The sequence below is a fragment of the Aphanomyces astaci genome (assembly GCF_000520075.1).
Source record: "Aphanomyces astaci strain APO3 unplaced genomic scaffold supercont1.3, whole genome shotgun sequence".
NCBI classification, from domain to species: Eukaryota; Oomycota; class Saprolegniomycetes; order Saprolegniales; family Verrucalvaceae; genus Aphanomyces; species Aphanomyces astaci.
Window position 1 is genome coordinate 1,257,587 of NW_009798266.1, and position 25,596 is coordinate 1,283,182.

The 25,596-nt window shown below is 50.0% G+C and overlaps 10 protein-coding genes across 14 annotated transcripts; 5 read left to right on the forward strand and 5 right to left on the reverse strand.

The window, feature by feature from the left end:
* Positions 1-185: 185 nt before the first annotated feature.
* Positions 186-2,636, reverse strand: H257_02018 (hypothetical protein; the record flags this gene model as incomplete). Its single annotated transcript, XM_009825500.1, has 2 exons — positions 186-1,094; positions 1,767-2,636. The coding sequence occupies 2 exons, from the start codon at positions 2,634-2,636 to the stop codon at positions 186-188; spliced, it is 1,779 nt and encodes a 592-aa protein (XP_009823802.1).
* Positions 2,637-5,028: 2,392 nt separating this feature from the next.
* Positions 5,029-6,497, reverse strand: H257_02019 (hypothetical protein; the record flags this gene model as incomplete). Its single annotated transcript, XM_009825501.1, has 1 exon — positions 5,029-6,497. A coding segment is annotated over one exon (1,442 nt), but the record flags the coding sequence as incomplete, so codon positions are not given.
* A 164-nt stretch (positions 6,498-6,661) lies between these two features.
* On the forward strand, positions 6,662-9,938 carry H257_02020 (hypothetical protein). Of its 3 annotated transcripts, none has more exons than XM_009825504.1 (7): positions 6,662-6,827; positions 6,887-6,929; positions 6,998-8,214; positions 8,360-8,628; positions 8,708-9,040; positions 9,132-9,433; positions 9,519-9,938. In XM_009825504.1, exons 1-6 carry the CDS (start codon positions 6,665-6,667, stop codon positions 9,255-9,257), a joined length of 2,151 nt encoding a protein of 716 aa, XP_009823806.1. In that variant the 5' UTR covers positions 6,662-6,664; the 3' UTR covers positions 9,258-9,433; positions 9,519-9,938. The 3 variants fall into 3 exon arrangements, with proteins under 3 accessions (XP_009823806.1, XP_009823804.1, XP_009823805.1); XM_009825502.1 differs by having other exon boundaries at positions 9,132-9,202; XM_009825503.1 differs by lacking the exon at positions 9,519-9,938 and having other exon boundaries at positions 9,132-9,462.
* Positions 9,939-10,819: 881 nt separating this feature from the next.
* Positions 10,820-12,543, forward strand: H257_02021 (hypothetical protein). Its single transcript, XM_009825505.1, has one exon. The coding sequence runs from the start codon at positions 10,860-10,862 to the stop codon at positions 12,468-12,470; it is 1,611 nt and encodes a 536-aa protein (XP_009823807.1). The 5' UTR covers positions 10,820-10,859; the 3' UTR covers positions 12,471-12,543.
* A 147-nt stretch (positions 12,544-12,690) lies between these two features.
* Positions 12,691-13,696, reverse strand: H257_02022. Of its 2 annotated transcripts, XM_009825507.1 has the most exons (5): positions 13,510-13,696; positions 13,410-13,466; positions 13,278-13,353; positions 13,161-13,220; positions 12,691-13,116 (listed from the first exon to the last, which is right to left on the reverse strand). In XM_009825507.1, the coding sequence occupies exons 1-5, from the start codon at positions 13,672-13,674 to the stop codon at positions 12,809-12,811; spliced, it is 666 nt and encodes a 221-aa protein (XP_009823809.1). In that variant the 5' UTR covers positions 13,675-13,696; the 3' UTR covers positions 12,691-12,808. The 2 variants fall into 2 exon arrangements, with proteins under 2 accessions (XP_009823809.1, XP_009823808.1); XM_009825506.1 differs by having other exon boundaries at positions 13,161-13,353.
* A 184-nt stretch (positions 13,697-13,880) lies between these two features.
* H257_02023 (hypothetical protein) lies at positions 13,881-15,276 on the forward strand. The gene has a single exon (XM_009825508.1). The coding sequence runs from the start codon at positions 14,176-14,178 to the stop codon at positions 14,878-14,880; it is 705 nt and encodes a 234-aa protein (XP_009823810.1). The 5' UTR covers positions 13,881-14,175; the 3' UTR covers positions 14,881-15,276.
* On the reverse strand, positions 14,919-16,763 carry H257_02024 (hypothetical protein; the record flags this gene model as incomplete). The annotated part of the gene is made up of 7 exons (XM_009825509.1): positions 14,919-14,979; positions 15,012-15,211; positions 15,344-15,552; positions 15,608-15,683; positions 15,818-15,864; positions 15,917-16,039; positions 16,091-16,763. The coding sequence occupies 7 exons, from the start codon at positions 16,761-16,763 to the stop codon at positions 14,919-14,921; spliced, it is 1,389 nt and encodes a 462-aa protein (XP_009823811.1).
* Positions 16,764-16,913: 150 nt separating this feature from the next.
* Positions 16,914-18,820, forward strand: H257_02025 (deoxyhypusine synthase). The gene is made up of 7 exons (XM_009825510.1): positions 16,914-17,030; positions 17,089-17,197; positions 17,263-17,649; positions 17,784-17,870; positions 18,188-18,439; positions 18,501-18,584; positions 18,638-18,820. The coding sequence occupies exons 1-7, from the start codon at positions 16,927-16,929 to the stop codon at positions 18,728-18,730; spliced, it is 1,116 nt and encodes a 371-aa protein (XP_009823812.1). The 5' UTR covers positions 16,914-16,926; the 3' UTR covers positions 18,731-18,820.
* Positions 18,821-18,921: 101 nt separating this feature from the next.
* Positions 18,922-19,985, reverse strand: H257_02026. 2 transcript variants are annotated; one of them, XM_009825512.1, is made up of 5 exons: positions 19,707-19,985; positions 19,512-19,637; positions 19,431-19,460; positions 19,291-19,344; positions 18,922-19,239 (listed from the first exon to the last, which is right to left on the reverse strand). In XM_009825512.1, exons 1-5 carry the CDS (start codon positions 19,717-19,719, stop codon positions 18,929-18,931), a joined length of 534 nt encoding a protein of 177 aa, XP_009823814.1. In that variant the 5' UTR covers positions 19,720-19,985; the 3' UTR covers positions 18,922-18,928. The 2 variants fall into 2 exon arrangements, with proteins under 2 accessions (XP_009823814.1, XP_009823813.1); XM_009825511.1 differs by having other exon boundaries at positions 18,922-19,344.
* Positions 19,986-21,661: 1,676 nt separating this feature from the next.
* Positions 21,662-22,251, forward strand: H257_02027 (hypothetical protein; the record flags this gene model as incomplete). The annotated part of the gene is made up of 2 exons (XM_009825513.1): positions 21,662-21,832; positions 22,057-22,251. The coding sequence occupies 2 exons, from the start codon at positions 21,662-21,664 to the stop codon at positions 22,249-22,251; spliced, it is 366 nt and encodes a 121-aa protein (XP_009823815.1).
* Positions 22,252-25,596: the final 3,345 nt, after the last annotated feature.

Here is a 25,596-nt window from a genome sequence, read left to right on the forward strand (position 1 = left end):
GCAGCGGGCAGTGGTCGCCGAGACCCCGTGCGTCCCGAAGCAGGTTTTCCAATCACACGGCGCGTTGGAGCACGAACGTCAACTCGCTGCATGTCAACCCCCCCCCACCGCAAGACATTACACTAGAGTTTCTGGCTTGACATATTCTTATATATATAGGCAAGGTACATATATTATCGTTAAACTCAAAAGTACCCGCGGTGGCCTTTGGTTCGTGCAGCTTTGCACGAAAAGGCAATCAACACGATGGAAATGATGGTCATGATCACAGCGCCAATGCCAACCTTGGTGCCGTACTCGTTCCACAGGTCCAAGACAGGGGTGCGGCATTGTTTGTATGGGGCGTTGTCGTACACGGACGGCGGGTTCTTCGTGACGAGGAAGTTCCCGCACCATTGCGCTATTTCTTTCGTCAGGGGGCATTGCACGCCGACCCAATCAAACACCGAACTGTACTCGCCAAACTTGGCCTTGACGCTTTGGCAAGTGGCGCAAGCGTCCTTGAATTCCTTGGGCAATGCGTTGGAGGCGGCAGGTGGCAGAGAGCTCAGTTTTGCGTTGACCGAGTCGCACACTCCAAGGAGCCCCGATTTGGCGTTCACGTCCACCCCCGCAGCAGCGAACGCAGCAACTCCGGCGACGGACGGAAAGAACGTGCTGATCGCGTCCTTGGCGGGAGACGTGAGGCAGAAGTGCCCCCCTTGGGCGTAGTAATACACTTGATTGAACCCCTTCGCCACTTCGCTTTCGACGGGGTCCGCGGGAAACGATTTGGACGCCCACGAGTTGGCCTGTGATGTTGACATGAACCCCAGGATCGCCACGACCACAAAAACAACGAGGCCCACCACGACAAAGATCGAGTACAACGTGAGGAGGCATTTGTTACGGAACGCAGCACCGGCAAACCCAAGCAGCGCAATCAAGATGACACAGGCGCCGAACGCCATGAGCACAGCGGAGACCGTGCTGACGTCGGTGACAGTCCCCGTGGAGAAGATGTCGTTCCAGTGGCCGTTGGTAGTCTTGGCCCCCAACCCGATCAAAAGCAACCCAGCAACGATGAACCCGAGGTTGACGAGAAGGAGCACCACCTTGGTAATTGTTGTCGAAACGTTTTATGGCCCATTGTGTGACGGACGATGCAAATGTGAAAATGGCAAACCAGCTATAGTCCAGTACTTACTACGTTTGAGAACGAAGCTTCAAGGTGTCGTCGACACAAATTATATCCGCATCCAGAAACAGTACTTACAATGTTAGTATTTTTACACTCAGTTTCACCTTTAGGTCAGAATAAATTGTACAAGTTAAATGGAGCCACCTAAAGTTAGCTGTAAGTTAAATAAAACTCGAATATTTTTAACTTGTAGATTGTATGATGAATTAACAGTGATCACGACCCGACATAGTCGAAATATACTATTAACATTACTCTTGACGAATAACCCTAGGCAGTTATTGGGAGCGGAACGAATAGTATATATGTACCCAAGTCACAGCCCCATGAAATGAACGAAACGGGGGCCGTTGTAAAGTCAATGAATTCCGATTTAGCACTCTGCAGATGGCACACCAACTTAAGAGCGCGAAAACTAAGGCAGTCTCCCACGACTAACCAGCGTGTACTACCAAGGTGTATGCATGTGCAATTTGCACGCATGAATAGCGACTAAAAATACTTAAGATACCAGGTAGTCTTATGCTCCAGAGTATCCGTCGTTGTCTTGGCTTCGGGCAGCTTTGCATGAAAACACAATCAAAACCATGGACACGACAGCGAGGACGACGCCGCCAATGCCAACCTTGGTGCCGTAGTCCTTCCACAGACCCAAGACGGGGGCGCGGCACTGCTTGTACGGGGCGCCATCGTATAGTGACGTTTGGTTCTTCGTGAGGAGGAACTTCCCGCACCATTGGGCCGTTTCTTGCGTCAGCGGGCATTGAGATTCGACCCAATCGAAAAGCGAGCTGTACTCGCCGTACTTGGTCTTCACGTCTTGGCAAGTCGCGCACGCGTCTTTGTATTCCTTTGGCAACGCGCTGGACAATGCTGGCGACGACGTGAGTTTGGCATTCACTTGGTCGCACAACCCAATGAGACCCGTGTTGGCAGTCACGTCCACCCCGGCAAGCACAAACGCATCAATACCCGATTGACCCACCGATGGGAAGAACGTGTTGACAGCGTCCTTCACTGATGACGTCACGCAGAAGCGACCCCCTTCAGCATAGCAATAGACTTGGTTGAATCCCTTGGCCACGTCGGTTTCGGCGGGATCGGCGGGGAACGCTTTAGCGGTCCACGTGTTGGCTTGAGACGTTGACATGAACCCAAGGACAGCGATGGCCACAAAAATGATTAAGCCCACCACGACAAAGATCGAGTACAACGTGAGGAGGCACCGATTGCGACAAGCGGCGCCGGTGAGCCCAAAGAGCGCAATCAAAATGACGGACGCGCCGAGCGCCATGACGACGGCGGAGACCGTGCTGACGTCAGTGGCTGTCCCCGTGGAGAAGATGTCGCTCCAGTGGCCATCTCGGGACTTGGATCCTAACCAGATCAAGAGCGACCCGGCAACGATGAACCCAATGTTGACCAGGATGAGCACGACTTTGGCAAACGTCTGCATGGCGAACTGTGACGAGCGATGGAAATTCGAAAATGCCAAATCATCGACCTGCAACCGAAAGTTTGAGTGACCTACATTCTGATAATTTATTGACATGTCCTGTCCATATGGAAGAACCGTACTATTGACACAACATGAAGTCCATCTATTTGCATGAAACGGACGGCGACGAAGCTCGTCGAAGCCATGGAATAGCGGCGTTGATGAATGGTGCAGTACAACCTCCAAGGACGTGTGTGCGGCGACCAAGTAGCGAGCGATTACAGTATCAGGTACTGTTGTAAAGTAGTTGTGAAGTCCCACGCTGGAAACTTTTGGAGAATTGTTCTTTGCAACTTGATTGGCTATAATATAATTGTAATACCTTTTATACCCAATCCGATGGCGGAAATCTTGGTCCGGCTACTTTGAATTCAGCACGCACGCACGTATAGTACGTACTCCGTATGTGCATTTCATACCCAAATTTGGACTTGTGAGTGATTTCGCCAAATAGCATTCGATACCATTTGGTCCAATTTAAGCTTGTAAAATGTATACTATACACATATTGATATATATATATATATGGTTTTGCCCAATACGGAGGACTGGCCGACTCAAACGTTTGGATTGGCAGAAATTTACCAGAACGTGATTTGATTGGCTTGGGCAGTTCTTTAATCCATTTCTCTTGAGACATTATATTCTGCTTTCGATTGAGGTCGTCCAATGTAATGGTCACAATTTGGGCCTTCAATTTTATTCCACCTGAACTTCCGTGCTTTCGGGTGCTCTAGCAAACGATGGATTATTTCCGAACGAGGCCTCGGCATCGAGAACTTTGGACTATTGGGAGACTTTTCGAGCATACTTAATAGGGCATACCGAATCAGAAGAATTTTCAAGCATTACTATTGTAGACCATACGTCTCTACATTGCCGTTCCAAAACATTTAAATCACCCGCTCAGCGTTCAATATCACTTCAATCTGATGTACTCGAAGCCCTAAAGACTTGTCTAGCCTACGCAGAGCAGCCACACATGCTTGCGAACACCAAAGGCTTTACTGTTAGCTAGTTGCGCCTTGTGTCGTTGCGCTAGTGTCCATCACCACACCATGCCGGTACAATAGCAAGGACGACCCTATGCAAGCTTTGCTCTCTGGTATAGCACGCAACAGTATATAGCTATAGTTTATCTATTGAAGTTATCCGTGCATTCGGCGTGTGCACAGACTTACAGCTCACTCTCCGTGACTTTCCGCCCCCAAATCAATAAGATTATGTACCGTACAGTGTATATGTATTGCGACAGGTGATATTTCACAACCAGCTGACACTCGTTCTCAATATTTTTAATCCATTGCGTCGTACAAATTTGAAGTATATTCAACATGTCACAAGTCAATCTACGAAGTATCAGTTATTTCAAGAAATTATCAGTTATTTCAATAAAATTATCAGTTATTACAGGAGTAGCAATAGATTAAAAATCCATCACAATACATATAGTAGTATACGGTATGTATAGAGTGATTTTCTCAGAACTCTACCAATTTCCATACTTTACTGTTAAACAAGTCACAACAAATGGGACTCTTTTCATGGACCAGAGTAGTGCAGTGTCATTCGAATACTGTATCGCAAGGTTTATGTTCGTATTAACAGTAAGTACGCTCGGAAAGGGCCCAACTTTGAATCCTTCTTTTGATCCAAAATAACAGTTACAGTGGAATTCCGGTTGTATAAATTAATATCCTGAGCAACTTTTATAAATATGCATTGTTAACAGGAGATTGAAGAATCGATACAAATTGAAATTCAAAGCCTAAGAGTATAACTGATGCTTGCGATCAAACTGGCATGCCGCCCTGATCGAAGCTGTCAACGAACTTTTCAGTTATCATGCAATTAGCGTTATGTACTACTTCGAGGGCATCAATAACATAACGTTAAGCCATCACTGTACAATTGGCGAACAACGACTTTTGAGGCGGTTTCCACAGCATTGAAGCCCTTCTTGACAGCGTCTGCGATTGTGCATTTGGAGATTACGTATCGGCAGGCCAAAGCGTAAACCAAGAGCGTTGCAAGGGCCTTCGGTTTAGACAGTGTGTTGCTCCCTCCGGCTCAAAGGCACTGCAGCATTATGACGTTGCATGATTTGAATTGGACAACATGACTCGCTTCAAGTAGTATGTGTATATACAACCTTCTGTGACTGCCCGCTTGATGGCCGTGTACACAGCCAACAAATATCGAATCGACCAATTCAATTGTGTTGCGGATGCATCTAAAGTATGCAATGGAACTACATGAGCTAGTAGCAAATGAGCAAATCGTCGTCAGGCCACTCGTCATTGTGCCTTGTGTACACGAAAACAATCCCTCGACGAAGAGTGAACTATAACACTAACTTGGTTAAGCAGTATTACACCTACTCTTCAGGGAAGGAATCGTCATCGCTGGTGTCCCCATCTGCAATGTGCATCGACGGTAGTGGTGGCGCCGGTGTTGTCGTTCGATGTCGCAGAATCACAAGTACTTCCGGGGGCAGCAACGACCTTCGAACGTGTTGCAATGTTCTGCTGTCGATTATAAAGTGTTTGAGGATCATGGCGGCTGCCCACTTGGCTTCGTTGGTCGGGCAGTCTGGCAGGACGTTGGACACGAAATCCACCGCTCGCTTTGTCAAGCGGGGCGTCCACATCGGCCACCGAGCCCAGCGACTTTCTACGACCAGCGCGACCCCTACAAAGAGCTTCTCCGATTCCACTTTGCACGCCACGGGGGCCAATGTTGACACGAAAAAGAGTCGGGTGGCTACATCCAGTTGGCTGGCATAGCGTTCGTGGTGCTGGTTCAAGTGTGCGAGCAAGTTCCACAGACTCAGCAGAACAGCCGCAAACGCGTACAATGGACAGTGCTTGAGCGCCACGTCCAACTCGACAAGCAATGTGTCGACGATGTCCAGTTCGAGTAGTACAGGAGATGACCACACATTTGCAAATGGTCCAATGAGAGGGGTGGTCGTTGGATGCGTAGCCTGAATGTAACACGCGTCACCGTTGGCGCATTGCGTATGCCAATACACGGTGCTGGTCGTGAGTCGATGCAGAACCACAGGATGCCCTGTCACGCTGCCGAGAATTGCTTCGAATTCAATGGAATGCCGAAACACGAGGTCGCATTCGCGCAATGAGATGATGTCCAGGCCGACCCAGTGTTCAAGCATGGCCTGGAACAGCTCGGGGTGCATTGAAGCCAGCAATTTGATGCGATGTACCACCTGAGGATCGCTTTTCCACTCGGTTGCCCATCGCCGCTTGGTGAAGTCCACAGCCCATTCCAGACCTTTCGTGGCATGGCTACCAACGTTCATCGCCAAGTTGTCGAGGTAGGTCAGCACGTCCGACGACTTGGAGTCCGCGACCGCCGGTTCGCACTGGAAGGCTTCGGTCAATGTGGCCTGAAATGCATGTATCCGGTTGGCAATGTGGCGTCGTCGTGTGGTAGTCGTGGCCGTGGCGCAGGCCCGCAGGAGCGTTTGCACTTGCGAGGGCTCGAGAGGCATGAACGCCACGCCAGTCAAGTTGAGCACATGCAGCACCCAGTTTCGAAGCTCGGACGTGTTGGTGTGTGCGTGCTCAAACACCAACAGGGACGCCCACAGATCGATGGCGACGACGGGGTACCGAGCTGTAAATGCACATGCAGCGTCTGTGAGATTGTCCAATACGGGTACGAAGGGGATGAATTTGAGCAAAGCCTTCCCCATGGCATGGCTGAAGTCTTCGCGGTCGTTCAAAAGGGCAGTCCATGCCGCTGTGTCCGCGCAGCAGGTCAGCTTGAGGGCGGCTCTCTCAATCTGGATCATGCTTGCAATGAAAATGTAGGTACTTTATTGGATATAAAATCATTTTTATAGCGAATCAACGGGGCGAACCATGAAAGGGTGTTGATTGGCTGGATAAGATCTAGTTCTAGCCAATAAAACGAATAACTCCGAATGGTTGGAGGAAATAATGTGCCATTCGTTGAAAATCATGGCGAAGAAGCAAAAGCGAGGACCAGCCGCGGCTAAGACCACGACGACGACCATGCCGGCCAAGAAGAAGTTCGACAAGGGATGGCAACGCGTCGACCTCAGTGAGCAGCAGATGGATGGCTTTGATGACGGCAACGCTTTCGAGCTGGAAGAGCTCACAGGTACTACTGAACTCCAGGCAACCACGCGACGACTCACAATCACTCTATTGCTGCCGTAGACTACACTTTGGAGGACGATGGATTTGGAGGCCGAGTGCTCATGTAAGCTTGAATTGTGCACCTAGCAACGAACTGTAGGAAAGCACTAATCTAGCGTGAATATTGTGTAGTGCTGGCGCCAACAACCCATCCGCATCCAAAAAGGAGATCAAGGCACCGGCCGACAAAACGTCTGCAGTCAAAGCTGAACCAACGGCCAAGGCCACAGATAAAGCGGCGACTGTAGCCAAGAACGAAAGCTCAGCCAAGCCCGACAACAAGAAAGCCAAGAAGACCACGACTAGTAAAAGTACCGAGCCAACTGCCGACAACGACACCGCCGTCTCAAAAGTCTCAGTGTCGATCCTGTCACCTTCCGCCGCAGCATCGTCGATCGCCGAGTCTGGCAAGAAGAAGAAGAAGCGAAAACGATCGAAGAAGGCGACCGCAGACGACCAAGCCACCGACGCAACCGCTTCTGACGACGAGGACGATGTGATCGACCATTCCGCGGCGATTGCTGCCGCGGCGGAGGAAGCGATCGCCGTGTTGCCGGCCTGGGCCAAGTTCAAACTGCACCCGACGTTGAATGCCTCGTTGACCCGCATGGCGTTCACAGCCCCGACGCTGATCCAGGCACTGACGTTGACGCCGGCGATGATCGAGCAGCGCGACGTGGTAGGGGCGGCTCCCACCGGATCGGGGAAGACGCTCGCATTTGGGCTGCCTGTGCTGCAGTACTTGCTCAAATCATCATCCAATGAACCCCGGGGCAAGTGTCGGGCGTTGATTCTGACGCCGACGCGCGAACTGGCGATTCAAATCGTGAGTCATTTGCAGGCGCTGATCCCAGACAAACGGCGCATCGGCATCGTGTCGCTCGTAGGGGGCATGGCCATCCAGAAACAGCAGCGCCAGCTCTCATACGGTCCGGAAATCGTCGTGGCGACCCCCGGACGCCTCTGGGAAGTGATGGAGTCGGGCGAAACGCATCACTTTGACACCCTTCAAGACGATTTGCGCTTTCTAATCGTGGACGAGGCCGATCGCATGCTCCAGCAAGGCAGTTTTCCCCAGCTCGAAACGATCTTTGAACGTGTCAACAAGGGCAAAGTGCTGTTGGCCCCGAAACAAGAAAACGAAGATGATGACGTGGCAAGCGGACAGCAGCTGCCCGTGGAAGCCAGCGTCATCATGCTGGACGACGTGCTCAAGCAACATGCCAACAACAACTCCGATCAAGCTGCAGCCTCCACCGACGACGACGCGACGCCGACCTCCCCTCCCCCAAAAAAGTTTTTGCGCCAAACATTTTTGTTTTCGGCCACCATGACGTTGAAAAATGCGGGTACGTTCTCAGACAATTTTTTTTCTTCTTTTTTTTTCAAACTGGTAGTTGCCATATATATATATACATATATCGCGTGTGAATGCAAAAGAGATTGTGTGATGTATATATATCGTTGTGTGAGTCATGTCATGCTTGTGATTAGGACGATACCAAACCAAAAAGACAAAGAACCCCACGGCACTGACCATGCTGGAAAGCATCATGAAGCGAATTGGGCTGCGCGGCAAGCCCGCGGTCGTGGACTTGAGTGCCAAGGAATCCAACGCCGCCACGAAATCATCGACCACGGACGCCCCTGCCAAGGTGCCACGTGGCGGTGCCGAAGTGACGTTGCCAGATGGCCTTGAATTGGCCCAAGTCGAATGCCTCGACGAACACCGGAACAACGTGTTGTACTACTTCTTGACTCAAGTACGTCCACGTACTAGTACGCGATGACGGCCAAATATATATATATCTATAAACATACATCTAACTCGAATCGTTCTAGTACCCGGGCCGTACAATTGTATTTTTGAACGCGATTTCGGGCGTCCGCAAACTGGCGGGGGTGCTGCATCTGCTCAAGATGCCCGTGTTTGCCTTGCATGCGGAAATGCAGCAAAAGCAACGCCTAAAAAAGCTAGACCAATTCCGCGCCCACGAAAAAGGCATATTGATTGCCACTGACGTGGCGGCACGAGGGCTCGACATTCCGTCCGTCGACTACGTCGTCCACTACCACATTCCCCGCTCCGCCGAAACGTTTGTCCATCGCAGTGGGCGCACCGCCCGCGCATCCAAGCACGGGTTGAGTATCTCGTTTGTCGCTCCTATTGATGCGGTATGGGATTTATTCAGATACTCTCCAAAGATATATATATGTATCGAGGACATTTGAGATCAGTGCATGACAGTGCCGTGATTTGTGGTAGAAATACCACGCGCAAATTTGCAACGTGTTGCATCGTCCGTCGGGCTTTTCCATGTTTCCAGTGGACCACAAGTACGTGAATATATCATATCCTCCTGCCCTTTGTCCTCCGATGGATGATATATGAAATCAAATATAAATATATATGAGATGGACTGAAGTACGATGGAAAGGATTATTTTTATCAATCATTTTTGCTAAAACTTGGGAGTATTTACGTTATCTTTTTGTCCAATCATATTGCTTTGCTCGGTTTTCAACAATCCCCCCAACATGGGCAAATTTGTCGAAACGCACCATACAGTAAATATATATATATATATATCATTTTTCGATGAAACGATCGATATATGCCTTTCTTGTGCTGACTAGGACATGCTTCTTGTAGGTTTTTGCCGTTAATCAAAGAACGGGTCAAGCTGGCAGAAAGCATCTTTGCCACGGACAACAACGACAACAAGCAAAAGAGCGAGGCCACGTGGTTCCATCAGATGGCCGAAGCCGCCGACTTGCCGTTTGACGACGACATGCTCGAGATCGCGCCGTCGAAAGACAAGGGCAAAGTGAACAACCAGCGCATGGAACTGCACCACTTGCTCCTTGAGCCCCTGCGGCCCATCGGGTCCAAGCGCAAGTTCTACCGACTGCACGAGGACATGAACAGCAACAAGATCTCTCACGACGGAGAGTACAGCTCCCGCGACGCCACCGCCGACCTCATGCAGAAGTCCAAGAAACACTCGCTCAAGCGATTTCGAAAGAGATAATTTAACTGTAAGAATGTTCCCACAACTATTGTGCTTTCGAGTGAAATTTCGTGTTGTGGCGTGGTTTCTCATTGGAAATTAAATCGATTTGATTGGCTACCTCAGATGAGCGCAACATTATTAGCCAATCAAAACCTTCTCAATGAAATTCAACCAATCAGATCGATTGTGGGTCGGTTTGGCCCCTCCCCAAATTTGTATCAAATCGACAATATGCTAGCTACTGTATTCCTCTTGAATAGGTATGTATGTTATCTCGACTACATATCAGTACAATCGTTGGTGGTCCATGGGTGAATTCAACGACATAAAAATAGTTCACTGACACTTATAATGTGTGAATGAGGTACAGTACTGTACTTGCAGTATGGACCACAATAAAATGAAGGGAAAAGCACAAGTGAGATTGACTTTGAAGTAGCCACATCATCACTGCCACCGGTTTGTATACTTGTAGTGGAGCAGCAAGCTTTCAAAGTATGATTGTAGAGACTGGTGTATGTAGTACATGTATATAACGTTATGCATGCACCGACGCTTGTCAAGTGGAAATATCCCCCCGTCTTGATGTCTCCTGCTGATTGCTTGGACATGGCACGACTTGAACAATAATAGGAATCGATTGGTTCGATGTGTGGCCATAGTAGAGCTCTCGATGGTGTCGAGCACCCTCTACAGTGTGACCGCAGGCATACTATGCAACGTACTAGTAGCTACTAATAATACAACGACCACGTTCATACATACTCGAGTACTTGTGTCATGAGAATTCACTCAATTTTGACGTTTTGTGGGAAGATCGCAAAACCACCAACTTCCCCTTCAACAACTCGTCAATCAAATTCAGCCAATCAACGACAAGATGAGCAAGGGCAACTTGAAGTATCCTCCAATCATATGGCCACATTCGAACGAGGAAGGTGCTCACTTTCGAATTCGACGCCAACGGTACAACACACACTATGAGTGCGCGAAGCAGCACGGCCGACGAAGACTCGCGGCTGCCGATTCTGGAAAAGTACACGGAGGAGAGCAAAGCGTCGGCGACGCGGCAGTCGACATGGACCAAGTCCTTGATCGTCGGCGGCATTGTGCTCTTGGTGGCCGGCATCGCGTACGCGTTTGGGTCCTCCACGAACGCACCCGACACGTCGTTGTACGCGCGCGATTTCACGGGGGACTTGCGCCAGAACTGCACGGAAGCGTACATTACGCAGCCGTTGAACCAATTCGGCGCCACGGGCGCCACGTACGACGAGCGGTACTTTGTGTGCGCCGCCGAGTGGGCGAAAGGCGGGCCGATCTTCTTTTACACGGGCAACGAAGCCAACGTCGAGTTGTACTTGAACCACACGGGCATCATGTGGGAGAACGCCGCTGAGTTTGGCGCCATGCTCGTGTTTGCCGAGCATCGGTACTTTGGCTTGTCGATCCCGGACGACGCACTCAAGCGTATGGAGTACCTGTCGTCCGAGCAAGCGCTGGCCGACTATGCCGTGCTGCTCGGGGAGCTCAAGGACGCGTACAACGCTTCGTCGAGCGCCGTGGTGGCCTTTGGGGGGTCCTACGGAGGCATGTTGGCCACGTGGTTTCGTCAAAAGTACCCGCATGTCGTGGACGGCACGATCGCAGGGTCGGCGCCCGTGCTGGCGTTCGAAGGGCAGTCCCCGGCCGCCGACACGGGCTCGTTTTCGCGCATCGTCACATTCGACGCGACGCCGGCCGCGGGGGCCGCCGCCAACTGCGTGCCCAATATCAAGAGCGTGTGGGGGAAGATCGCTGCGGCGGCGCGGACGGCGGCGGGGCGGGACACGTTGGCGCGTGCATTTGGTTTTTGCGAATCGTTTGCAACCGAAAGCGCCGCGCTGGGGCTCGTGGATTGGATCCAGGGCGCGTTTGCGTTCATGGCCATGGGCAACTACCCGTACCCGTCGTCGTACCTGATGAACGGCGTGAGCGTCATGCCTGCATACCCCGTGCGCGTGGCGTGCGCGCATTTGGCCGACTTGCATGACGACGATGACGTGGCGCTGTTCCATGCCGTCAAGCTCAGCGTCGGCGTGTTTTACAATACAACGTTCGACAAGCGCTGCTACACGTTTGGCCAGCCGTCCAACGAATCCCAGCACGACAATGACTTTTGGGACTACTTATCTTGCTCGGAAATGTACATGCCCATGGACCAAGGCGGCGGGGCGAACGACTTTTACATGGCCAACGTCCACAACATCTCGGCATCGAACGCGAGCTGCCTCGCCGAGTGGAATGTGCCGCTGCGTCCGACGTGGGCCCACACCGTGTACGGCGGCCGAGCGGGGTTGGAGGCAACGTCCAATATTGTGTTTACAAACGGCAACTACGACCCGTGGAGCGGCACGGGCGTGCTCACGTCCGTGTCCGAGTCGGTCGTGGCATTGCATGTTGATGGCGGCGCGCATCACTTGGACTTTATGTTTAGCCACCCGTTGGACACGCAGTCAGTCAAGGACGTTCGGAATGAGCAAAAGAAACACATGGCCAAGTGGATCGATCAAGCCGCGACAAAGCGGCGACAACGCGCGGCAGTCGTCTAGAATGCGTTCGTTTCGTCATATATTAACGTTCAAACTCGTACTCCATATGAACTAACACGAGCAGCCACCCCACTACTAGTACTAGAGTAGCTACTGTATTGTGCTTTCGAGTGAAATTTCGTGTTGTGGTTTCTGGTTGGAATTTAAATCGATTTGATTGGCTACCTCAGATGAGCTCAAAATTATTAGCCAATCAAAACCACCTTCTCAATGAAATTCAACCAATCAGATCGATTGTGGATCGATTTGGTTTGTATCAAATCGACATTAGTACTTGACCGTAACTGTGTCACATAGTGAATGCTTGGGCAACCTGTACTGTCTGTACACATATGTGTTCACTTCAGGCATTGGTGCAGGGTCGTGGTGTGGATTTCGCAGTTGGCGAGCTTGCGCGTCGCTTTCGTCAATCGTTTGATAAAGCTGCTGTGGCCCACGACGGCAATGTTGGTTTGCGGCAGGTCCCTCAAGAGATGCAGGAACGCGAGTATGCGCGCGTCCAAGTCGGCTACAGACTCTCGGAGCGGCGCTACCTCCTCTGCCGACTGCGGGATGGTCATGGTGGCCGCCGTGGGATGGCTGAGCCACCAATAGTCAGCCAAGGACGTAGTGTCGATGCCAGCGGAACCAAACTCGTGCGCCAACTCTAGGAACATATGAACGACGAATATAACTCGTTGGGATGCAGACCTTGAGGTTGTCGACCGATGTCGCATGCTGTATCGAGCATTTCGCGGCACAGCGGGCTCACTGCACAATTGATAACACGGAGGAGAATACGCACTTCGACACAAGGGAGATGGGTACCTTGAATGGGGATGTGGCACCCGTCGAATCCGCCGAGAGTGGTTTCAATGGCGCGAGTCAGTGGACTTGTAATGATCTACCACAGTGGTGGGTGGGGGTAAGGTATATAGTAGATAGTTGCGTGCTGCTTACCACATCCACAATCTCATGCAGCTTTCTCTCTTGGATGACTTTCTTCAATGCTGCCACCTAGGATCATGTCAGCCGACCTGCCGTGGTGATCCGAGCCTACCTGCAGCTTGCCTTGTGCACTCAATCTGGCGTCAATGATCATTGGGTCCTTTACGAAGATCCAAGAAAAGGTCAGAATGCTTCGGAGGCGCCATTGATTGAACGTGGACTCGCCGTGCCGAATGAAGTGAATCGTCTTGTCCGTCGACGGCGATGGCGATGCCATGAACCCCTTCAAGGAATCCCACACTAATACTACAGTAGAATCACTTATCCGGATAATCTCAATTGGTGGGAATTGTGAACTTTTCGTGATGGAGCCAACGATTGAACCCGATGTCGCGGCACCGGCCACGACAGCCAACGCCGCTCTGACGGAAGAATGGAAGCGTGAAGAGTGTCCTGGATGCAAGAAGAGCTCCAAGTACTACTGCGTGAATTGCTATGTCCCCATTGGGGCTCCATCGACCGTACAAGTGCCGCGGGTCCGTCTGCCGCTCCGAGTGGACATTCTGTTCCAAGACAAGATTAAGAAGAGCACGGCCCCTCACGGCAAGGTGGTGGCGCCAGATGACATCTCAATCATTCCATACCCGTTTCCATCGCAAAACCCGCCACAGTACGATGTGAAGGAGGCCGTTGTCGTGTACCCGTCCATCAACGCCGTCGTGATCGACGAGCTCGAGGACCTCGACAGTGTGAAAACGCTTATCTTTATCGATTGTCCATGGCAGAAAGCACCGTCTATTCTGCACGACCCCGCAGTATCCCACTTGCGCTGCGTGAAACTTGCTCGGCCACCACTCGAGTCCAAGTATTGGCGCTACCATTCCAGTGGCAAAGGCTGTATTTCAACCATCGAAGGTACACTAGTTCCTTTGTACTCATATGCTTTGTACACCAGCCACGGTATCACAAACCTCGGGTCTTTGATCCCTTAGCGGTGCACTTGATGCTTGCGGAATATTCGACGGCTAAACAGCGTTCGATCACAACGCTCCCACCTCCAGCGACAGAATCGACTGCTTCTCCGACGGAAACTACGGCTCCACTTTTGTTTTTCTTTCATCTCTTGCACGACCACATCATGAACACCCACGTCACAGACCCAAACCGCCAAGTCCACCGCGCACCCATGAGCGAAGAGGAGAAGGAACGGCGGCGACTCTTGCGGTGCCAGAAAGAATCGGGCAAGAAGCGCAAGTTGGAACACAAACAGTCGGTCAAAGATCGACTAGCCGCCGAGATCGAAGCGGGCGTGGTGGACAAGTGGCCCAAGAAGTGCTTCAACTGCAACGCCCGCACGCACGAGGCGCGGGAGTGTCCTGTCGTGTGTCGGCACTGCAAAGTCCAAGTGCATTTCAACGGTGACTGTCCCATGAAGGGCCAGCGCGGGCCGGCGCGCGAACCCAAGATCACGAAAGCGCTTTGAGATTACGTTGAATAGAAGTTGGATCCAACTCGGTCTTGTCAAACGCGACTCGGTCCAGCTCGGCCGTGATCGCAGCAGCAGTAGCTTTGGTTGTTGCCCCTTGATCGTTTGAAGCGAATGAATCGGTCAACGTCGACAGCGCCGTGGTGAGTTGGGACGTCGCCAGGTCAAACTTGCCCAAGACGCGGTAAGCATGCCCTAGTCGGTAGCGCACAGCGGCGGCGGTAGGATCGATCGCAAGCGCGGCGAGGCAGTGGTTCACGGCGCTACGAATGTTCTTGTGCATGTCCAAGTACCCGCTCGCAATGTTGACGTGGCATGCCAACCGCAACTATGACCATGCAGTTTGTTGATTGATTGTTGTCCTTGGAAGTGGTGACGAGAGTGGCATCGGTCTTATTATAGGCATAGCAATATGGTCGCCATAGCAATATCATTGGAAAAAGGTACAGGATGTACTTACTTGATCGAGGGCGGGGTGGTGCAGATGAGGGGTGGCCTGGAGTAGAGTCGACAACGTGTCGAGAATAGCGCGGTACTTGTGCGTCGAGTACGTGTAAAAGCCTTCGATCATGATCACGTCTGCTTCGTGGCGAAGGAGGAGCATCCGAGCCAGCGATTCGTGCGGCGGAGCACGAACCAGGTACGTCATGGCAGCCGTGTACCCGTCCTCTGCAAATGGAGATTGAACTACCAAAGTAGTCAAGTTGACATGGTCGACTGGTACCTTCGTTGTAGGTTGGGTCAATGACCTCTGCTTGCAACGTTTCGAGCTGAGCTTGGCCATCCCCTCCTTCGCCTTCCTACCCTCAGGCACACATACGATGAGCAAAACAGATTTGAAAGCACTGAAAGGGGGTTGCTGGCTTGATTGGGTTGGGGAATGTAGTGTGATGATGGTCTAGCGAGCACATTATATTATACATACACAACGTACCATGGCGACGACTTTGTTGAGATGCAGCAACGCAATCAACGGCGCGCCTGTATCGAAGCAAGCGATGAGCCACGTCAGGACTACTGTATGGTGGAGTACCCATGTGGGCAAAGGCGTCCGCGCGCAGCTTCCACGCGTCCAAGTTGTCGCCGTCGATGAGAATCGCATCTCGAAACGACTCGGACGCCGCCGCGTAATGGCACCGCTCCATGTGACACTTGCCTGGACACAAGAAATGGGTCAGGTGAATCATCCAAGGAGCGTTGTCTGTACCAATGCCAAGCAAACAGTCTACTCGAAGCATCTTGGCAATGCCTTTCAAGTCGGAGCTCTTTGGAAGCGACGGCGGGCCGTTGGTCTCTCGACTGGGATGACTGTGACTACAAGGGGCGTTGCCATCGGTTGCACAACCACCATGTGGTCCGTGGTCATGCGCAGAGGACGATGGTAACTTGACGGATTCATCAATCTCGGTTTGAACGTCGTTCAATTGTGGAATCACGTCATCGAGGTCTGTGATGGCTCGAAGGGCTTCATGAAACGATGCCAGAGCGTCCGTGGCGCTGTTCTTTGCCAGGAATGCACTCCCGCGACCGCGAGATCGCATGGCGGTCTGGATGCTGGCACTCTTGCGCTGGAGCAGACGTGCCTGCTTCTCAAGGACCGCCACGGTGTTGTTGCCGCTGTCCGTCCCTGCATTGCTACTTCCACCTCCAGCTTTCTTGTTTCGCTCGACGAGACGTTTGGCTTTTAACGCCGCAACCGCTGCTCTCGTGGCCGCGACTTCGGCCGAGTCCCCAGCTTCGTCCACAATCCCGTCTTTCTTCTTCATTAACTGCTGCTTCTCCTTGAGCTTGGCTTCGCGGGCGTCAGCTTCGTCAAGTTGCTGCAGCACTTCGTCAACATCGTACTTGTCCCACGCCGCATACGACGTGGACGCTGCCATGATGTGATCCAACCTGCAAGCGATCCAACTGAAAGGTCGAAAGTATGTTCGAACGTGAGATTGGTTGAAATAGCTTGTGAATTAGCCAATCATATACTGGTATGACCCTTGGTTTCGCTCCAATCAAATGGCATCATCATTTCAATTCCATCGATCGATCGGAATGGCGCAACAATCGTTAGAAGGCACGGCGCCGGCAGCTGCCCAAGCTGCGGTCCTGGTCAAGTCAGAGCGACTGGACAATGGAGACTACACTCAAGTGAAGGGGTACTTGCACATAAACCTCATTACAACGTTGCTATTCCGTCTTGACAATGCAACGTAGGTATGACTTCAACAACGGGGTCAACTACGACGACCTGTTCAACTCGTACCGGTTCATGGGGTTTCAAAGCACTAACTTTGGCAAGGCAGTCGAAGAAATTAATCGCATGGTATCCTCGCTGCATGATGATCCTCGTCAGCAATCTCATTGTATCAACTTCACATGGATGTATAGCGAGCGTGGCGGTTGTCGGACGAACCCATCGACGAGAACGACGATGACGAACTTCAAGACCCTGCTGTGCGCGCCAACACCACGTGCAAGATCTTCTTGGGCTACACGTCCAACTTGATCTCAAGTGGCTTGCGGGAAACGCTGCGCTTCCTCGCGCAGCACAAAATGGTAGACGTGATCGTCGCCACGGCCGGCGGCGTCGAGGAAGACTTTATCAAGTGCTTGGCGCCAACGTACGTCGGGGACTTTGCGCTCAAAGGCGCGGACTTGCGGCGGCGCGGCATCAACCGCATCGGGAACCTGCTCGTGCCAAACGACAACTACTGCAAGTTCGAGGACTGGCTCAACCCGATCCTCGACGCCATGTTGGACGAGCAACTCACGTTGGTAGGGCGAACCCATTCACGTTTTTCATTGAGAAATTTGATTTTGCATCAAAATTTGGTCTATTTTGCTGAAAATGATGATATTTTTGAAAAAAAACGCAATTTTTTTTTCTTGACATGGCGGGGTTTGTATAGGGCACGGTGTGGTCGCCTAGCACGATGATCCACCGCCTTGGCAAGGAGATCAACCACGAGGATTCTGTCTACTACTGGTGTTACAAGGTACGCACGCATATATATATATATATAGATATATCGAGCATCGATCAAACGTCGTCCAAAATATGACTCAAATTTGGGTATTTTTAGCATAATATCTTTCGTCCCCACGAGAAAGTGAAAAACGATGATTTTTCCTTTTAACCGCCTACAGAATACTATCGAACTTTGATCAAACGTCATCCAAATTTGCAAAATTTGGGTATTTTTAGCATTTTTTTTCATCCACACGACAAAAACGACGAATTATGTGCTTATAGCAATCCTAAAGTGACTAAATATGTTCTAATAGCACTCGTTTTGTTTTTGCATACATGTAGAACAACATTCCCGTGTTTTGTCCAGCGTTGACTGACGGGTCGATTGGCGACATGATCTACTTCCACTCGTATCGCAAGGAAGGGCTCGTGCTGGACATCGTGTCGGACATCCGCCGCCTCAATGACCACGCGATCCGCGCCAAGAAGACCGGCGTCATCGTCCTCGGCGGCGGCGTCGTCAAGCACCACATCCTGAACGCCAACCTCATGCGCAACGGCGCCGACTTTGCTGTCTTTGTCAATACGGGACAGGTACGCCAGTCATTCAGTGCCCGACAACTGGATCGACGCGTTCAACGGATCCACGGCGTAGGAATATGACGGCAGCGACGCCGGTGCCCGTCCGGACGAAGCCGTGTCGTGGGGAAAGCTGCGCCTCGATGCCACCCCGGCCAAGGTAAACATGCTATCACTGGAGCGTGCCACGTCATCCTCTTGATGTTTGTATAGGTGTATGCGGATGCGACGTTGGTGTTTCCCCTCTTGGTCGCACAGACGTTTGCCAAGGGGTTTGCCCCCCGATCAAGTCCTCCTTCCACTTAAGTACTTGATGGGCGAAGCTCTTAATAGACGATGGACCCATATATTATGCCTTGATAAAGTTGTAGTAATATTGTGTGCTTTCGAGTGAAATTTCGTGTTGTGGTTTCTCGTTGGAATTTAAATCGATTTGATTGGCCACCTCAGGTGAGCTCAAATTATTAGCGAATCAAAACCCTCTCAATAAAATTCAACAACCAATCAGATCGATTGTGGATCGGTTTGGTCGGCGCGATTCGATTGCACCCTGATGATATCTTGATCGGTATTGTCCACGGGGGCTGTGCCGGGGACGAATGATGTGTGGACGAGCGGTTCCGTCCGAGATGACGCCATCGCAGTAGATGTAGCTTGAAGGATGAGGTTGGCACTGGACTTGGACGGAGGCACAGACTCGCTGCGTGGATACAAAGAGGCAGCTCGATGCGTCGGTAGCTCTTCCCTTGTGGGCAAGCTGGCCGTGCGCAAGAGTTGGAGCTTGGGGCGCGTCGCGGCCTCATCCATTCGAATTCCTAAGCAAAAAAGGTCGTGGAGGTTTATGGGGGGTGGACAGCTTGCTCCACCTGCGCCGACCGAGCAAATCGTGTTGGCTTGCTGCACGACGTTCCCGTCCAGGTCTACGCCAACGAAGGACGTCACTCATCATCAAGTTGATGACGCATGGACACGTAGGTAGCATGAGTGTGATGGACATGTCATGTACCTCGGAGCTCTTCGTAATCGGGGTGTGTTGCTGGGGTACGGACGCAAGTCAGAAAAGAAGCATGCGATCGAGATCACGTACTTGCATGTCGGTATTTCTTAAAGAACCAGTACTGGTAGACAAAGTACAGCACGACCATGACCAGGGTGATCACGATTGCCAGCGCCACGTACAGCAATAATTCGATCGTCGATCCCACGCTGGTGTCTACAAGAGGATGTAGTGTGAGCACACGCCATGGAGCATGGATGCGCGGCTAGAAGCACGTGTTCGCACCAAATTCCCCCATGCTACCCGTTGTGAGGAGGCGTGTGGGATGTCGGTGGTGGCGGCTTGTAACGGCACTACGATCTGTAACCGACAAGCACTCTCAAGCAGGACACGTCGTGAATCACGGTCAATGTGCTTGGAAGAGCCGAGCCCATCCGACTACGGTTTGTGGCTTGTGAAGTGCAGTGGGTGAACTTGCTTGAACTGCCACGGGTACTGAAGGGTGGTCGGAGCCCAGCGATGGGCTCTCCGCTGTTTAATCCCCCGCAAGCTTGGTATTCCAGGGAGATGCGCGAACTGGACGAAAATCATCACAACATGAAGTTACGGAAGGCCGACATCGAGATATTTCAGGATGGCGAAAGCAAAATCTGGAGTTTCCTCGCAGTCGTCCAACTTGCTGGAGAGGGACTTTGGCTTACGCTTCTATCGCTCTGCAATTTTACTCAGAAAATTCTCGCCGTTTCACTTTTGAAAACTGAGCACTTCCGGATACTATATTACTTTTGCGGATGAAATATTGACTGTTCAGTCCAAAAGTGAAATCGTTTTTTGAATGAACTTGGCAATATATCTTGTACTAGTATTCACTATAGTCCAGTGAGTTCACAGTCAATCTGCAACGGGGGTGTAAAAAACGCATTGATTGGCTGAACAATTCAGAAATCTTGTAAAGTACTAGTAGTGGTTTAGAATGGATTTTGATTGGCTCGTTCATTCTCAAATCGATTGGCCAAGTCTATTCGATTCTACTGGCGACTGCTCCAAAAATTACGAACCGACTTGACAATACTAACGTTAAGACACATCTGTAGAACGCGGCTCGGGGGAATTTCCTAATCTCCACGCTCAGGCAACTTTTTCAACGTTCGAAACTTGGAGATTATAGCTGAAATAATGCGTTACAACCACATAACGAATATATTGTGTTCTGCAGTGGTATTATATGAGAAAAACAAGAAAAACCAAGCAAATTTTATACTACGTAGTACCATTTTGAAAATCAGTTTAGGACACATGGTGTTATCTTGATCAAAGTATGATTATTTGCTTACAAATGTTGTATTTAGGGTATTTGATTATAGAGGCATCTTATCCTTTTTCACGGGTTATTCAGTCACAAAGGGTTGTGAAGATGTACTAGCTTGTCTTTACATTCTGGATAGACATAAAGAGGATATTTATTTGCAAAGGTTCTCTTCAAATACATTTTCGCCGTTTGATTGGTTCTTGAACATATATCTTCGTGTGTCTTAATTGATTTTTTACGTTAACAGTAGTTTTAACACTAGGTTTTATTGCGCATGGCGTGTTTTGCACATGGCGTGTTTTGTGGTTTCTCGCAGAGCCGGCACCCATGCTTGTGTTCTCCCAATGCGCGAAAGAAGGAAGCATAGTCCGAAGACGACGGTGGACTGGTTGGGGCCATGGTTTTGATGAATGAATGATTGAATGGGTTATTTTCCTGATTCAATTGGTGGCTATTAACCCCACCCCAGTTAATGTTGCTCAGCCCATTTAAAACTATGGGTCCCTAAGCCCCCCTGGGGGGCCACCCTCAAAATAGTTCCCTCCATATGGCCCTAAATTATTTTAGCAAATCTCCCTAGGGAAAATTCAAATATGGCCCCTAGGGAAATTATGCGTGCACTTGAATTGGAGAAATTTAGATAGGTCACTGGGGGACTTCCAAAACCGTCGCAAACTTATTTGAGTCGATGATTTTCATCTGGAATTATAATTCAATTCACCAGTACTTCTTTGCTGAGACGCAAATAGAGCCTCAGCAAGAAGTACGCCAAGCGACTCAAACTATAGCTTACAAAATTTATACCATACTATAAACAAATAAAAGTACCTCAATTGTGTTTGATGAAGTGGGGTGGCTGCTTTTGCTGGCGCAGGATGACGGGGACTCGGACGCCGACGATGAGCAAGTCCTAGTTTTGTTAAGAACACGGATGGCTCTCAAGGAGCGTCATTACTTGACCTCGCCATCCCTCATCGCAAAATATCCGACCCCGTGGACAACCATATACGCCACCCGCGACCGGAGCTCGTTCATCACGTCTGTGTCTCTTGATCCCGAGACATTTGTCCTCTTGCTCGTCTCCTTTGCCAAGCACTACCAAGTTCACCATCTCAGTGGAAGTGGAGGAAGACCACCAAAGATAAACAGTATCAACGAAGCACTTTCGCTGGTTTTGCACTTCTACCGTGCACCATGCGAAGGCAAAACACTCTGCGCACTGTTTGACATGCTGCCAGCCACACGCTCCACAAAGCCGAATTAGCCTTATCGGCTGCGTTGAAGATGATTCCTAACGCGGGAATCCGCTATCCAATAAAACGGTAGCTGCGGGAATGGGGAGTTCTTATCAGCCGTGTGGAACCACTTGTGCGTGCCGTGGGGGGCTTCCTTGACGGCAAAAACTACCCCGTGAAAGCACCAACAGCAGTGGACCTCCAGAATACGTACTACAATGGGTGGTTGCACAGTACCTTTGTAACTGGCATGCTGCTGTTCGGTGCGGACGGAACAATCGTATAGGGGCGCCACAACTTTGTCGTTAGCTGGAACGACGCTGATACAAGCTCACCGCTTCGGGACAAGTTGTTGGATCCAAATGCAAATCTTGTCGGTCATGGTGTGATGTCCGACTCAGCGTTCCGGTGTCGGGCGATCTATTCGGCAAGATTAGGACGCCGTTGAAAGATGGCGACATGGATCGTGCTTCACCTGAGTGCAGACTGGTTTACTCCGAATGAGTGCTGCATTAACATTAATTTGTCAGGCCGCTGAATGGGGTATGGGTGCAACCGAACAAGTTTATCGACAGCTGCTTTTACCACTTCAATGCAATCCAACATTACGTGGCTTGCGCTTGCAAAACATTTTCATGCTGTTTAATTTTAGGGTTAGACGAACTGGTATTTCACAAATTAAATCGGTAATGTAAAGTTGAATAACACTTGGAGTACTAGGAATGTGCTTCTTAATGTCAAGTACTATTATAGTATCGTGCGAGTCAAAGGTGGAAGCATTTACTACTTTCATGTAGTGAAGCACATTAGTTATGAAACTGTATTAGTCTAATTGTTACTACTTATCAAGCAATTTAGTAAATACAGCTAGCATACATTGATCGAACTTCTCGCGTCGTTCTTCCATCTCAAGCTGCTGGGTTCGGAATGCTGCATCATGCTCCTCCATTTTCATAACAAATTCAATCAATGCAGCACCATGTATACCAGATTCCATGCGTTGCCGTTTCTCGATTTTGTTGTCGGCCAAAGTATTCAGAATGTCGTCAATCTTGCGACGGCGAACCGCAGTTTTGGCTCATAGCAGGCCCTGCACCACGCAACGTTCACAAGGCCATCAACCCTGCAGGCGATAACCCAGTTCGTTGAGTGGCGACCGCATCGCACTCAACCAACGCGTCAATGGGAGCAGCATAACCGTCCGAAGCGCCTTCGCTGTCGTTGCCCTCATTGGGGGGCTGCTCGCAAGATGGCAAGTCGCAGACTTCCATCGCTGCTTCGATTGCTTGTTGGGGTATCTTTTCTCTTGATACGGTGGGCGGAAACATGGGGTCGCCAGTGGGTTTGCGGATACTACGTAGTACTTCGAAGAACCTTGAACTTTCGCCGGATGCTGTCGACGTCGCGTGCTAGCCACCCGTCGTTCGCTTGAATTGACGTGTTGCGTAGAAATTTCAACGACGCAGACGAGTGGCCGGCAGATTAAACGTAGCTTGATCATGAGAGCGCTGACTTTGTCAACAACAGTAGTGTGCTTCGTAAACATGTCGGGCATAAGGAGAATGAACCGGTGGCTGGTGCATCCAATAAGAGGCACCCCGGTAAGTCGAGCAAAAGCCAGTTATCTCCGATAATTTCGATTTCTCTAGGACTTCTGATACAAATCCAGGACAAACTCACTGAACTCCATGTGTGCAGACGCGCTTAGAAAGTCCTCTCATTGATTGGTGCAAAAGACACTAGTACTCGGGAGTAGCCAATTACATCCCTTGACTGAAAGGACGGAAACAGAGCAACATACACTTTTGTGTTAGTGCACGTTGATAACCGTCCGTAGCAACGAGTGATTTTGAAGCCAGGTGTCGTGGTAACCACGAATTTTTCCTATCACAACCATATCTATTTTTTGCCTCTGAAGGTTCGAATAACCTATTTCTGATTGCTACTATTAATATTAATAGTACAGAAATACTGTAAAGAATAGAAAATCACAAACTTTCATTCTGACATTTACGACTGCTCCTTGTAATTACTGAATTGGACTCTTAACGAATTATTCACGAACTCCTCTCAGTATTAATACATATTCACAATTGTGCCACCATGCAGCCCACAGATCAAACAACTTGCTGTTGGGACACGTCAAGCTCCCAGCATAGGTTAATCTCACGAGTACAGTTTGTGCTTGTTGAGCGCACGTCGTTACACTTCGTAGGGAATCCCCTCCGAGGATATCCGTTGGCATAGGTTGTAAATTCTCCAAGAGCTGAGTCTGTAGATCTGCGAATGACTCTTTCATCATTTTAAATGTGACGGGGGCCGAGTCCGTTGTGGTCGTTTGATTTTAGATTTTCGTGGCCACACTTTGCGGGATCGCGTCGATCTTATCAAACACTGTTGTCTGAAACTCCTGGAATCCACTTTCCAAACGGCTCAATCGATCCACCATTGTAGCGTGAGAAGGTACAACAGTTGCAACCATTCCAGTAGCTGCATTGAATATGACACCACCACGCACCCGTGCTGACAAATGGCTCAGTACCAAATTAGGGACGAAAATATAGGATGGCTAGCGTCCAAAGTTGACTTCAACTAATCACGATGATACGCCAACGATGCCAACAAGTACGGCATCATACATCGAAGCCCGCAGGGTACTCAATTGAATAGCCAGGCAGAACAGATTTCCACTCGCCCAAGGAGAGTGCTGGACCACCAGAAAAATGCGGCGGCAGGGATGCAAATGTGTTGGAAGTTAATGGTAAGCCTAACGTTTATTAATTGGACATAAATACACCAAATAATAAAAGCCAACCTGTTTCTGCTCGACCAACGAATTGGGTGTTTGACAAAGATGTAGCACAATGGATGCCGATTTCGGAGATTGCCATACCCATGGGAAGTATGTCTGCTTCGTTTACGACACAATTCTTTTTTTTAGCAATTCGCCCCAAAGATCAATCAAAGTTGTACGTTGGCCAACTGGCAGAATTCTCGTGAATCCAATTACTGCGAGGCTAATAAAGTACACAGCAATTAATAAAATAGAAATCTATGCAGAATGTTCTATAGGAACCTCAAGATTGGGCAGATCCACGAACACGAGGGATTGGCGTACACGTGTTTGGGAAACAATCAGCTCCCTCTTGGTTGCTTCTTGTTCTCCCGAATTTTACTAAACGCGCGTCTATATTAATCCACATACCTAAATAAATAAAATACCTAGCCATGTGACATTGTCAACACGTATTGAAGTTGTAGATACTGAACGTGCCATCAATTCCAGCAAAAAAGGAGGAACGAGTGAGCGTTGACGGCAAGAAAGTGGCCCGTCCGCGCTACAGTGCTGCTTAAGCCAAATACGCATAACATAATAAATTCAAAATGTCCCGAATTTGAGACACTTAGTAATAATTATTCATGCAAAAATATAGATACCACCTGCCGTCATGGGCAATTTGCCCTCTCCGATTGGCATTTCACCATCTTCTCTTAGCTGGGCATGTGACGCTTGTATCCGTTTACGAAATCAACTCGAATGTGCATAACTATTAATTGAATACAATTACAAAGGTCGTACCTTTGAGTCTAGCTTCCAGTTCGTCGTACATCTTGAGGTTTGCCTCCTTGT

What these genes read in the sequence shown, in the direction of transcription:
- H257_02020 (XM_009825502.1), top strand. Translation starts at nt 6,665, where the DNA reads ATGGCGAAGAAGCAAAAGCGAGGACCAGCCGCGGCTAAGACCACGACG. An exon ending in CATGACGTTGAAAAATGCGG is followed by an intron (nt 8,215 to 8,359) that starts GTACGTTCTCAG and finishes GCTTGTGATTAG; the next exon opens with GACGATACCAAACCAAAAAG. An exon ending in ATGTTTCCAGTGGACCACAA is followed by an intron (nt 9,203 to 9,518) that starts GTACGTGAATAT and finishes TGCTTCTTGTAG; the next exon opens with GTTTTTGCCGTTAATCAAAG.
- H257_02021 (XM_009825505.1), top strand. Translation starts at nt 10,860, where the DNA reads ATGAGTGCGCGAAGCAGCACGGCCGACGAAGACTCGCGGCTGCCGATT.
- H257_02025 (XM_009825510.1), top strand. Translation starts at nt 16,927, where the DNA reads ATGGCGCAACAATCGTTAGAAGGCACGGCGCCGGCAGCTGCCCAAGCT. An exon ending in TCGAAGAAATTAATCGCATG is followed by an intron (nt 17,198 to 17,262) that starts GTATCCTCGCTG and finishes ATGGATGTATAG; the next exon opens with CGAGCGTGGCGGTTGTCGGA. An exon ending in TGGACGAGCAACTCACGTTG is followed by an intron (nt 17,650 to 17,783) that starts GTAGGGCGAACC and finishes GGGTTTGTATAG; the next exon opens with GGCACGGTGTGGTCGCCTAG.
- H257_02023 (XM_009825508.1), top strand. Translation starts at nt 14,176, where the DNA reads ATGGCAGAAAGCACCGTCTATTCTGCACGACCCCGCAGTATCCCACTT.
- H257_02026 (XM_009825511.1), bottom strand. An exon ending in TAAGAAATACCGACATGCAA is followed by an intron (nt 19,461 to 19,511) that starts GTACGTGATCTC and finishes TCCGTACCCCAG; the next exon opens with CAACACACCCCGATTACGAA. An exon ending in CGATTACGAAGAGCTCCGAG is followed by an intron (nt 19,345 to 19,430) that starts GTACATGACATG and finishes TCGTTGGCGTAG; the next exon opens with ACCTGGACGGGAACGTCGTG.
- H257_02022 (XM_009825506.1), bottom strand. Translation starts at nt 13,674, where the DNA reads ATGGCATCGCCATCGCCGTCGACGGACAAGACGATTCACTTCATTCGG. An exon ending in GTGCACAAGGCAAGCTGCAG is followed by an intron (nt 13,467 to 13,509) that starts GTAGGCTCGGAT and finishes ACATGATCCTAG; the next exon opens with GTGGCAGCATTGAAGAAAGT. An exon ending in TGCATGAGATTGTGGATGTG is followed by an intron (nt 13,354 to 13,409) that starts GTAAGCAGCACG and finishes CCACTGTGGTAG; the next exon opens with ATCATTACAAGTCCACTGAC.